Here is a 13,313-nt window from a genome sequence, read left to right as displayed (position 1 = left end):
TAATTACTTCATCAGTTGCCTGGTTTGACATCGACTTTATGTTTTATTGAAAACATTATACTTAGAAATGCTGAGCGAGAACCATGGGCTAACAAGCCCAGCAGGCTGCCCCTGACTCAATCACCAAAGACAGACATGGAAACACATGGCTCCACCCTCCAACATGAATCTTAACCAGCTACAAATAAGGGAAATACCCCTTAATCACAATGATGCATTTAAACCTCAGGAAGATATCAAACCCCTTCGAAAAGATATTCACAACTCATAAAGTCTGTTGGGGAAAATAATTTCCTGAGGTTTACTCTCTCATAAAGTCTCATCTTTTTATCCATGCTAATCTACCTCCCTTTACATTCCAGGGCTGCCTCTGCGTGTTAGCACTGCAGTTCATCCTGGGAAGTCCCCTTAAGTAGGGGGCTTCAATATGACCCCTGGGTTTTTGTCTTTCACATGGAAGAGGTTTTGTTATTTTAGTTTTGCCTACATACTATCTCCTTGTTGACTTTATGTTCCCTTCTTCTTCTCTCTTTGATGTCTTCCTTGAAGTATAATGACCAGAAGAGTAGGAAGTATTCCAGATGAGGGGCAATCAAAATCCATTCAAGGCTAGGATGTTATTAGTTGGATTTCCAGTACTTGGATTTTAAATACTTTTTAAAAAATATTTATTTATTTATTTTATTCATTTGGCTGCTCTGGGTCATAGTCACGGCATGCAGGATCTTTAGTTGTGGCATGTGGACTCTTAGTTGTGGCATGTGGGATCTAGTTCCCTGACCAGGGATCAAACCTGGGCCCCCTGCATTGGGAGTGCAGAGTCTTAGCCACTGGACCACCAGCGAAGTCCCTTAAATACTTTTTTTGATTATGTCCATCATTTTGTGCACCCTTTGGGCCATGATAACTCAGTGGATCTTGGTCTTAGGGAAGGGAAGTGTAGACTGTGAATCCCAGACCCTCAGCTGTGTAGTAACTGGCAGTTTGGAGACCATGAGTCTTTAGGTAAATAATCTTTTCCAAAGTTAATTTCCTCATGCATCTCAGTTTTGAAGCTCACCTGTGCCCCTCCTTTCCCTCTTTTTTTGTATGCTCACCTTGTAAAATCTTTCTATAATTTTTCTCCTTTGAATTGGCATGTTTAATTAACATTTTAAAAAGTATTAAATAACATCAGGAATCTATCCGTTCCTGGAGGGACACACAATCACACTTCTTTATCCAGAGCATCAATCTTTTATCTTCATTTCTCTATCCTGATAAATCCTTGACCACATTTTAAAATCCTTTGGAGTGGAAATTTATCCAAGGCTGCTGAAAAGTGTAAATAAATTATGACCACTGTTCCTGCCTTGGTGAATTTGTTTCTCCTTCAGAGAACTAAAGTGGATTAGACAGTTATGCTTTTACCCTACAGAAACATAACTTCCTTCTCCCTGTATATTATGCTGTTAAAGTGTTCAGGAACTCATATGTGAGAGTCATTATAACTTTCTCCATAAACAGTTTACTTGCCTTGCCTACTATCTCCTACTAATAGGTGAGCACATTTTTTTGCACTATTACACTGTGTACCACTTAGTTTCTATCTGGAATCCTTTATTGGTGTCCAACTTTAATGCAAGTGCAGTATTGAAAACTTCTGCTTATGGCAGAGACTGCTGGCATTTCCTTAATTGCCATATTCCCCATTCTCCCTTCATATTAGGAGCCTATCTTTTTAGCGAGGCGAATAATCACCCAGAATAAAGACACCACGTCCAGACTGCCTTGCATCCGGGTGTGTCTCTGTGACTAAGTTCTGGCTATTAGAATGTGAAAGGAAGTGTGGACAACTGTTAGGAAGAGTCCTTAAAGAGAGACAGTACACTGCTCTTGCCCCATCCTCCTGCCTGCAGGCTGGAATGTGGGTCCTCTCAGACCAAAGCGTTGAGTGTGGCAGAAGTACCAGTTAGAAGGAACCTGGGTCTCTGGTCCTGGTCGAGCCGCTGTAGCAGCTCTGGGTTACTTCCTTCTGGATCTAACTTACATAAGAGAGGAAAAAACACCTTTTAAGTTATTTTACGTTTTCTGTAATTCACAGCTGAACATATTCTTGACCGATAGGTTGAATTTAAATTATCATTTACAAGATTCTTGATTGTTTTTATTTTACATAATTTTTAGCTTGTACCTGGTTTGTCATGCACTGAGATTATCTATGTTTCTCCTTTTATTTATTCTGTTTCTTGACTGGGCTGCAATCACTCCTCCCCTCCCCTCCTTTCTCCTCCCCTCCCCTCTGCTCTGCTCTCCTCCAACCTTCTCTCCTTCTCCCTTTCTCTCCTATATCACTTTCTTCTTCCCTATTCTCCTCCTACTTTAATAAATATGCTCTTTTCCTTTTTAACAACCTTTGGACTTTTCTAATCAGCCACAACTGTTTTTTGCCCTTCAAGAGTATATTCTTAAAAATGACCCATACATTGTGTTTCTTCAGGGTTTTTCAATAAGGAATTTAAAAATAGACTCTAGGCTTCTTAAGGATATTTACATTTTGTGTTTATTTTCTAGCCCCCAATTCTCTAAAATGGAGTGAACACTATATAAACAAACAAATAAATTACTTTTCTGTTTCCACTTTCCCAAAATGCTGTTGAAATTAATTATCATATATTCATTAATTTATATGAGTTTTTACAGTGGATCTATTCATTACTGGCATTGTGATTGTGTATTTTATCTTATTTACGGATTCACAAACTAGTTTTTTGTGAAATAAAAACCCCAAACCAGCTGTTTATCTAGCTCAGAAACCTTGTCTTCGTGTTGGTCTCAGAGGCATCCTCTACTGGTGAGTGTGGTCCAGGTCCCCTGTGGTCCCTGTGATGGATTGCTGGCAGGCCTTACTAAGCATCTTCGCTCAACAAACTAGTTATAAGAGATAAAATAGAAGACAAACCCAGGTTTACTGTACTGGTCATAGAAGATTTCCATTAGCAGGTTCCAGGTAATGCCTCCATTGACAGAATATTCCAAGAGAACACCTTGGTTACGGTTGTTTGGTGTGATCAGGCATCCATACATGAAGTAAAATTGGATAAACTCAGAATTAGTGAGGTTTAGATCCACTGTGACCAACAGCCGACTGCAACCCTAAGGAAAAGAAGCAGAATGCAACAACACGGTGATAAGGAATCGTCATTACAGGTTCTAGGTATTCTCTGGCTTCCATCCTTTCTTTTGCAATACAAGTCACACAGTATTGCAATAATGATTTTCTTATCTCTCCTATTATACTAACTCCTAGAATGGCCTTTAGCATACAGTAGGTACAAAGCAAATATATGCTGAACTTTGAAATTTCAGTATTAGAATTTACTTACAAAGGGCAATGTACTCTAAAGAGATTCTCTTCTATTTTCGTCTAAGCAATACGAGAGCTGAAATTAAAATAACTATTCTATATTTTTATTAAATTATTTCTAGCTATTTATAGGTATCTTTTAGACTTTTAAAAAGGTATCAGCTATTAACAAAATAGTATACTGAGATGACTATTTTAATATGCAACTTAAAAATGATGTCCAAAAATGTAATACAACTTAATTATAATTAGCAATATTAGTTGTAAGCTTTTTAAACTTTTATAGTTGATTTTAATGTTTTCTATATTAATTCATTAACAGTCATTTCTTGGTTGAACCTATGAAGAAAACTGGGCCTCTTACAGTTCCATCTAAGCTAGGAGGGGTACTGTGAACACTGCATTCTTTTTTTTTTTAACATCTTTACTGGAGTATAAATGCTTTACAATGGTGTGTTAGTTTCTGCTTTATAACAAAGTGAAGCAGTTATACATATACATATGTTCCCATATCTCTTCCCTGTTGCATCTCCCTCCCTCCCTCCCTCTCTATCCCACCCCTCTAGGCTGTCACTAAGCACCGAGCTGATCTCCCTGTGCTATGTGGCTGCTTCCCACTAGCTATCTATTTTACATTTGGTCGTGTATATATGTCCCTGCCACTCTCTCACTTCGTCCCAGCTTACCCTTCCCCCTCCCCGTATCCTCAAGTCCATTCTCTAGTAGGTCTGTGTCTTTATTCCCCTCTTGCCCCTATGTTCTTCATGACCTTTTTTTTTTCTTAGATTCCATATATATGTGTTAGCATACGGTATTTGTTTTTCTCTTTCTGACTTACTTCACTCTGTATGACAGACTCTCTAGGTCCATCCACCTCACTACAAATAATTCAATTTCGTTTCTTTTTATGGCTGAGTAATATTCCATTGTATATATGTGCCACATCTTCTTTATCCATTCATCTGTCGATGGACACTTAGGTTGTTTCCACCTCCGGGCTATTGTAAATAGAGCTGCAATGAACATTTTGGTACATGACTCTTTTTGAATTATGGTGTTCTCAGGGTATATGCCCAGTAGTGGGATTGCTGGGTCGTATGGTAGTTCTATTTTTAGTTTTTTAAGGAACCTCCATACTCTTCTCCATAGTGGCTGTATCAATTTACATTCCCACCAACAGTGCAGGAGGGTTCCCTTTTCTCCACACCCTCTCCAGCATTTATTGTTTCTAGATGTTTTGATGATGGCCATTCTGACCGGTGTGAGATGATATCTCATTGTAGTTTTGATTTGCATTTCTCTAATGATTAATGATGTTGAGCATTCTTTATGAAACATTGAATTCTTAATCACTGTTGATGATTATAAAAATCCAACATAATATATGTCCTCTTGCTACTCTTGGGCTAAAATACTAGTATATTTCATTGGCACAAATGTAAACTCTAAGGTAGGACGTGGTAGGGCAGTAAAGAACTGATAGTGAATTTGTAATTTTTAAAAATTAAATGGCCTGTAAAGGGTATTTAATTATAGTATTGGAGAAATCCTACTTTTAAACAAGTCATCTTTGGCAGCAATGCATAATGGCTATAAAGTTTCTCAAAGCAATTTGCTAACATTGCTGCTATCATTCACAAAATAATCTGCTATAAATACACATGTTTAGTAATTACTAACAATTACTCTTTCTTGGATAATTTACATAAGGGATTAATTATTGTTAATAAATTCAGGAAACTGAAGCTCATTTTCCAGATTTTTGGCTCCCTAAATCCCAAATCTGTTGCAAGCTCAGGAATTTTCAATTAGAGCATCATTCAGGTGGAAGACCTTCACACATCGTGCAAGCTCTCTATCCCAGGGTGGAAATTCGTTTAAGTCCTTTTAAAATGTGTACTTAAATATGCCTGTGCTGACCCTACCCTGAATAATTAAATTGTCGCAGCTGATTTGTGATAGGAAAGTGTTGAAAATAATTAGCATTTTCTGATTTGTAGAAAGTTGTGAGTTCACATCAGCGTTGTGCATTTAGAGTGTCTAACTCCGCATCTTGATTTGCCAATTAAACTTCAAAAGAGACTCGACTTTTTGGGGGGGAACTCAGAGGATGCAGAAATGAATAAACAGTAGCCAAACACTAACCCCACTGAAATGGAGAGCCATTCCCGAAGCCACAGCTCCACACACAGTACTTAATTTCCCTCCATTCACAGTCAGCCAGTTCTGGTTGGATGGGGCCCGATTGAAGTTGTCTTTGAGTTGGGTTGGAAGGGAGGTCTGGGGCTCATCACAGTACAGGCCACCCCACTGCTCGTCACAGCTGGGAGTGGAGAAAGAGAAAAGAAAAGTCAACATCAAACAAAGCCCCTGCAAGTGTTCTCTCAAATTAGTGAAGCCAACTCCTTTTCCTAGTCCAAGATGATGAAAGGTTAGTTATCTTCACAGAGCTTGCTGGAATTCACCTGCTCTCCTTAACAGTGCTTTAGGTTAGAAATAAGCTGTGAATTAACTGTCTCTAGGCTTTCCTAAAGTAGTGCCTTGGGCTTACAGGTGGAGAGAGAAGCAATTTGAAAGAATTTACTAAAGCCCTGTCCTTGCATGACACAGCTCTGGATGGCTGATAAGGAATTGCAGCTACCAAAGTAAACTGGTTGGTCCTAATAATTTATGAAACTGGTCTTTTTAATAGAGGCTTTGAGCCAATCAGGAATCCAAGAGGCCACGTTCCAAATAGCAGAGGGTACTTTGGATAGTATCTGCCATCTTTGACCACAGAAGTGAATTCCCTGTTCAATGTTGGAGGAAATATGAATATAGGACTGGGAGGCTCCGGGATCTCAGAGGTCATGCTGGATATGGGCTAGAATCATTAATCAAAGGAAAGACTCCCCAGGTGTACAGGGATTAGTGGAGAAGGAACTAAATTCTCTATCAGCATTTTCATTCATAGTATCCCATCGAACAGCAGAGTCTTTGAAAATAAAGCACAGAGCCCTGTAGTACACAACACACACACACACACACACTCACACACTCTCACACACACACACACACACACACACACACACACACACACTCTCTCTCTCTCTCTCTCTCTCTCTATTTAGATCCTTCCAAAGATACTAAGGCTCTCTGAGTAAAACTGTAGGTCTCTCCATCAAATACACCTGGCAAATTGATCAGGCATTTATATACTTCCTTATGCAAATACCACAGGAATACCATTCAAACCACAAGTAAGGCATATCACTACATACATTCAGACCTAAGTGAGAAAAATACTTAGGATGTATTATTTTCAGTCAGAACATATTAAACTCCTGAACTTCTTCTAATGTCTTTTTCAAGGCTCAGGTGTATCACAGAAACAGAAGAAAATAAAACAAGTCAATTATAACTCAGTCTTCTCCCTACAAGATATTGTTCAGTTCCTACTCTCTAAGCAAGAACAAAGATAGCCATAAACTCCATAGTTAGCTCAAGGTCAGATTTCAGGAAATATGTATCAATATAACCTAAAGCAGCTTGGAAGTGATTAAAAAACCAGTTTCAGAAAAATTTCCTGGCCAGAACGTGAGTCAGGAACTTTCTGTAAAAGGAAGAAAACAACCTACTTACACACAGTTTCCTTGGATGCACCTTCCATGGCCACTGCACATATCTGTGCAGCCATCCCCGATATAGACATTATCTATTGCCCACGTCTGCTGCTTGTCAAAAGGAGCTGGTTGATGCCAACGGAAACGAGTGGCTTGGGACCTTTGAAGAAAAAGAGAATTATAATGAAGGATGTGGTGGACAAGAGAACGTGTTCTGGTATGTTTGAACAAGTGCATGGAGGAGTGTTACACAAATGCACGAACATTCTCACCTGTGTTCCGAAAAACGTATTCATTACGGCTAATTCTTTGCCAAACTTTGATTAAGAAAACCAAACCAAACTGAACTGCAATAGCTTGAGAATATACTGTGTTGGCCGAAAAGTTCATTCGTTTCTTTCCATAAGATGGCTCTAGTACCGCTTAGCTGTCTTTAACTTCATTTGAAACAATTTTGTTAGATTGTACTGGGACAGCTGTCGTATCAGCGTGGCAGAAGGTAGTGGAACAAAACGGTGAATATGTTGTTCAATAAAGTTCTTGGTGAAAATTTAAAAAATGTGTCTTTTGTTTTTACTTAAAAGCTGAAGGAAAGTTTTGGCCAACCTAATATTTTAGGCCAATGAGCTTTCTGAGCCTTGTAAAAACAGACTAAATCAGATACTAAAACTAATGCTAAAATCAGTAGCCTCATGGGACCAGTGAGCCCTGAATTTTGTGTGGAAATCATTGTGGAGGGACAAGAGGGCTGCTGCCAAGTTGTATTTGCATTTTAGGAAAAGATGTTTGTCCTTGAGCAGCCATAACCCCTCTGCATTTGAGTCGGGGAGAGGATTTCAACTCCTAAGCGCTCCCTAAGACCAGACACTTTTGTACAGGAGGCACACTGGTCAGCATTTATGAGGAATTCTCACAATGAGAGCCTTAGGAAGACTGGGGGTGTATATCAGAAGGATCAGTGAAACCCTAGATAAGATAATTGGACAGAGAAGAGAGAGGATAGTAAGACTCTGTTAGTAAGGATAGTAAGGATAGTAAGCTCTGTTACTCCCAGACTTATTTTATATTGATTTAAATGCAATGTAAATAAAACCCAAACAGAGATTCTCCCATTCTGGAGAATATATATTTGCTCATTTGCACAGCTTGGGGGAGAGTCTTGTTCATAAGGACAAATAAACATGTGTTTAGGGACACTAGATGGCAGTAAAATCCAAACAATGCCTGAGGCTCAAGTGAGCTTGAACATTCAAACACCTTGGAGGAAATAATTAGCCAAAGCAACTCCTGTTTTATGGATTTATATACTTTTCTCATTAAGAGATTTGCTAACAACTTGACTGAAAGATACCTGTTTTAGGCAGGACCAAAGACCAAATAACAGCAAGGATTTAAAATTTTCCAACTGAACACATTTATATTAAGTTTAGAAAATAGAAAAGAAACAATAGAACTCAAATCTTCACTCTGAAAATAAATCGTTCAGTTTGATATCTGTTTGCTGAGCAGCTATGCACTCATTTCTCAATAACCTGTCTTGCTCGCCAGCTCCCATCTGTTCGTCTCAGCAGAGAAACGTCTACCTAATACCCTCCTGTCACTTGCTATTGCATTTAACTTCAATCCCAAGCTCCTCCTTGGCCCACAAGGCTCTGCCGGAGCTGAGCCCTCTTCTCTGGTCCCTCAGCCTCCCTTCTGGAGCCCGGCTCCTCCTCTCAGCTCCTGAAGCTCCTCCAACTCTTTCCTGCCTTCTGCTGACATGTTATTCCTTTCTGCCCGGTTAACCTCTGTGTGTCCTTCTGGTCTCAGAGGGAATGTCAGGTCTTCATAGAGAAATATTCTTTCAGATCCCTTTAAAAACTACATTTCTTCCACAGCAAATGGTTCTTTTCCTTTCATAGTATTTATCACAACTTTAGTCATATATTTATTTGCATATGTATTTCTTTTTTTTTTTTTTGCGGTATGCGGGCCTCTCACTGTTGTGGCCTCTCCCGTTGCGGAGCACAGGCTCCAGACGCGCAGGCTCAGCGGCCATGGCTCACGGGCCCAGCCGCTCCGCGGCATGTGGGATCCTCCGGGACCGGGGCATGAACCCGTGTCCCCTGCAAAGGCAGGCGTACTCTCAACCACTGCGCCACCCGGAAGCCCTGCATATGTATTTCTTAAATGTCTGTCTCTTCCTCAGAAAAGTTGTAAGGGAGGAGGGTTAATCTCTTTTGGTTTAACATTATATACTCAGTGTACAGCACCTAGCCCTTAGTAGGTGCTCTAAGGTGCAGTGAGCTGGTATTCTCAGAGTAAGTAATATGAAGATGCCCCCGCTGTGGTTGTGTAACTCAGTGCTCTGCTCACCAGTTAATTTTTAATGACTAAGTTTATTAATAGCTATGCCTGGTACATGCAGCAACATCTTATAAATAACATAGTGGAATATCGTATTTCCCACAGGACATCATTACTTGGATTTTAATAACAAGTCAACACTTACATACTTATTCTGTCCTATAGATTATATGTTTCTGAAGGGCAGGAAATATCTCTGTATTCCTTCAAGGAATATTGTTTTATATCTTCAGTGTGCATAGATAGTGGGCAAGTAATAAGATTTCCTTGTTCCCCTAATATTTTATATATGCTCCATTACCTTTAAAAAATTTTTAATTGAAGTATAGTTGATATACAATGTTTCACGTGTACAGCAAAGTGATTCAGTTTAAATACATATATTCAGTTATATATATATATATAGGGTTGGCAAAAAAATTCGTTTGGGCTTTTCTGTAACATCTTACATGTTCTTTTTCATATTCTTTCCCATTATAGTTTATTATAAGATATTGACTACAGTTTCCTGTACTATACAGTAGGTACTTTTTTTTTTTTTTTTGCGGTACGCGGGCCTCTCACTGTTGTGGCCTCTCCCGTTGCGGAGCACAGGCTCCAGACGCGCAGGCCCAGTGGCCATGGCTCACAGGCCCAGCCGCTGCACGGCATGTGGGATCTTCCTGGACCGGGGCATGAACCCGTGTCCCCTGCATCAGCAGGTGGACTCTCAACCACTGAGCCACCAGAGAAGTCCCAGTAGGTAATTTTTAAAATCTATTTTATATATAGTACTGTGTATCTGTTACTCCCAAATTCCTAATTAATCTCTCCCCCCTCCCTTTCCCTTTGATAACCATAAATTTGTTTTCTATGTCTGTGAGTTTACTTCTGTTTTGTAAATAAGTTCATTTGTATCATTTTTTAAGATTCCACATATAAGTGATACCATATGATATTTGTCTTTCTCTTTCTGACATATTTCACTTAGTATGATAATCTTCTGGTCCATCCATGTTGCTGCAAATGGCATTATTTCACTCTTCTTTATGGCTGAGTAATATCCCATTGTGTGTGTGTGTGTATATCTATCTCACGTCTTCTTCATCTATTCATGTGTCGATGAGCATTTAGGTTGCTTCCATGCCTTGGCTATTTTAACAGTGCTGCTATGAACATAAGGGTGCACATATCTTTTTGAATTAGAGTTTTTGTCTTTTCCAGATATATGCCCAGGAGTGGGATTGCTAGATCACATGGTAGCTCTGTTTCTAGTTCTTTAAGGAAACTCCATACTGTTCTCCATAGGGCTGCACCAATTTATATTCCGACTGACAATGTAGGAGGGTTCCCTTTTCTCCACATCCTCTCCAGCATTTATTATTTGTAGATTTTTTGATGATGGCCATTCTGACAAATCCATCACCTTTTATTAAAGCTCTTATCACGTTTTAATAAAAGTGCCTATTTATGCATAGTTTCCTCTGTTGGATTATTCTCCTTACTTACCATTTTACTGTTGGTGACTCCTATAGATGGGGCTTCATAAACCTTTACTGAAAGAATGTTTAATTGGCAGCAATAAAGGTGGCTAGAAAGAATCAAATAGGAGACGTCTTGAGAGTGGTCGGGCAGGGGCTGGGGGTCAGTAGTGGAGAGGGCAGTGATTTGATGACTGTTAAAGGCGGGGGAGATCTTCCTAGCAGTTGGGAGATGGCAGAACTGCCTAGCATGAGGTGACCCTACCCACCAGAAAGACAAGATCCAGCCCCACCCACCAGAACACAGACACCAGTCCCCTCCACCAGGAAGCATACACAAGACACTGAAGCAGCCTCACCCACTGGGGGCAGACACCAAGAACAATGGGAACTACAAACCTGCAGCCTGTGAAAAGGAGACCCCAAACACAGTAAGTTAAACAAAATAAGAAGACAGAGAAACACGCAGCAGATGAAGGAGCAAGGTAAAAACCCACCAGACCAAATAAATGAAGAGGAAATAGGCAGCCTACCTGAAAAAGAATTCAGAGTAATGATAGTAAAGATGATCAAAAATCTTGGAAACAGAATGGAGAAAATACAAGAAACATTTAACAAGGACCTAGAAGAACTAAGGAGCAAACAAACAATGATGAACAACACAATAAATGAAATTAAAAATGAAATCAGTAGCAGAATAACTGAGGCAGAAGAATGGATAAGTGACCTGGAAGATAAAATAGTGGAAATAACTACCGCAGAGCAGAATAAACAAAAAAGAATGAAAAGAATTGAGGACAGTCTCAGAGACCTCTGGGACAACACTAAATGCACCAACATATTCAAATTATAGGGGTCCCAGAAGGAGAAGAGAAAAAGAAAGTGTCTGAGAAAATACTGAAGAGATTATAGTGGAAAACTTCCATAACATATGAATGGAAATAGTCAAGCAAGTCCAGGAAGCGTAGAGAGTCCCATACAGGAAAATCCAAGGAGAAATACGCCAAGACACATATTAATCAAACTATCAAAAATTAAATACAAAGAAAAATATTAAAAGCAGCAAGGGAAAAGCAACAAATAACATATACGGGAATCCCCAGAAGGTTAACAGCTGATCTTTCAGCAGAAACTCTGCAAGCCAGAAAGGAGTGGCATGACATATTTAAAGTGATGAAAGGGAAAAACCTACAACAAGATTACCCTACCCAGCCAGAATCTCATTCAGATTTGATGGAGAAATTAAAACCTTTAGAGACAAGCAAAAGTTAAGAGACTTCAGCACCACCAAACTAGCTTTACAACAAATGCTAAAGGAACTTCTGTAGGCAGGAAACACAAGAGAAGGAAAAGACCTACAAAAACAAACCCAAGACAATTAAGAAAATGTAACAGAATACACTTTCTTCTCAAGTGCTCATGGAACATTCTCCAGGATAGATCATATCTCGGGTCACAAATCAAGCCTTGGTAAATTTAAGAAAATTGAAATCGTAATCAAGTATCTTTTCTGACCACAACGCTATGAGACTAGATACAAATGACAGGAAAGGATGTGTAAATAATACAAACACATAGAGGCTAAACAATACACTACTTAATAACCAAGAGATCACTAAAGAAATCAGGAAATCAGAAAATACCTAGAAACAAATGACAATGAAAAGACGATGACCCAAAACCTATGGGATGCAGCAAAAGCAGCAGTTCTAAGAGGGAAGTTTATAGCAATACAATCCTACCTCAAGAAACAAGAAAAATCTCAAATAAACAACCTAACCTTACACCTAAAGCAATTAGAGAAACAAACAAAAAACCCCAAAGTCAGCAGAAGGAAAGAAAGCATAAGGATCAGATCAGAAATAAATGAAAAAGAAATGAAGGAAACAATAGCAAAGGTCAATAAAACTAAAAGCTGGTTCTTTGAGAAGATAAACAAAACTCATAAACCATTACCCAGACTCATCAAGAAAAAAGGGGAGAAGACTCAAATCAATAGAATTAGAAATAAAAAAGGAGAAGTAACAACTGACACTACAAACATACAAAGCATCTTAAGAGATTACTACAAGCAACTATATGCCTTAAAATGGACAACCTGGAAGACATGGACAAATTCTTAGAAAAGCACAACCTTCTGAGACTGAACCAGGAAGAAACAGAAAATATACACAGCCAATCACAAGCACTGAAATTGAGACTGTGATTAAAAATCTTCCAACAAACAAAAGCCCAGGACCAGATGGCTTCACAGGCAAATTCTACCAGACAAAGATGTCACAAAAAAAGAAAACTACAGGCCAATATCACTGATGAACATAGATGTAAAAATCCTCAACAAAATACTAGCAAACAGAATCTAGCAGCACATTTAAAGGATCATACACCATGACAACTGGGGTTTATCCCAGGAATGCAAGGATTCTTCAATATACAAATCAATCAGTGTGATAAACCATATAAGCAAACTGAAGGATAAAAACCATATGATCATCTCAATAGATGCAGAAAAAGCTTTTAACAAAATTCAACACCCATTTATGATAAAAACTCTCCAGA

General features: G+C 39.0%; 1 protein-coding gene across 1 annotated transcript in view; it reads right to left on the bottom strand.

Moving 5' to 3' along the window:
* Nucleotides 1-13,313, bottom strand: part of RELN (reelin) — a 360,093-nt gene that overhangs the window by 33,064 nt on the left and 313,716 nt on the right. The window contains exons 45-47 of the mRNA XM_024738082.1: nt 6,968-7,108; nt 5,492-5,669; nt 2,942-3,135 (exon numbers count right to left, since the gene is read on the bottom strand). Coding sequence (XP_024593850.1) covers nt 2,942-3,135; nt 5,492-5,669; nt 6,968-7,108 — 513 coding nt within the window. The remainder of the gene's footprint in view (nt 1-2,941; nt 3,136-5,491; nt 5,670-6,967; nt 7,109-13,313) is intronic.

Source organism: Neophocaena asiaeorientalis, unplaced genomic scaffold (assembly GCF_003031525.2).
Source record: "Neophocaena asiaeorientalis asiaeorientalis breed wild unplaced genomic scaffold, Neophocaena_asiaeorientalis_V1.1 scaffold170, whole genome shotgun sequence".
Lineage (NCBI taxonomy): Eukaryota > Metazoa > Chordata > Mammalia > Artiodactyla > Phocoenidae > Neophocaena > Neophocaena asiaeorientalis.
The sequence above is the reverse complement of the archived record's forward strand: the minus strand, read 5'-3'. Positions and strand labels throughout refer to the sequence as shown.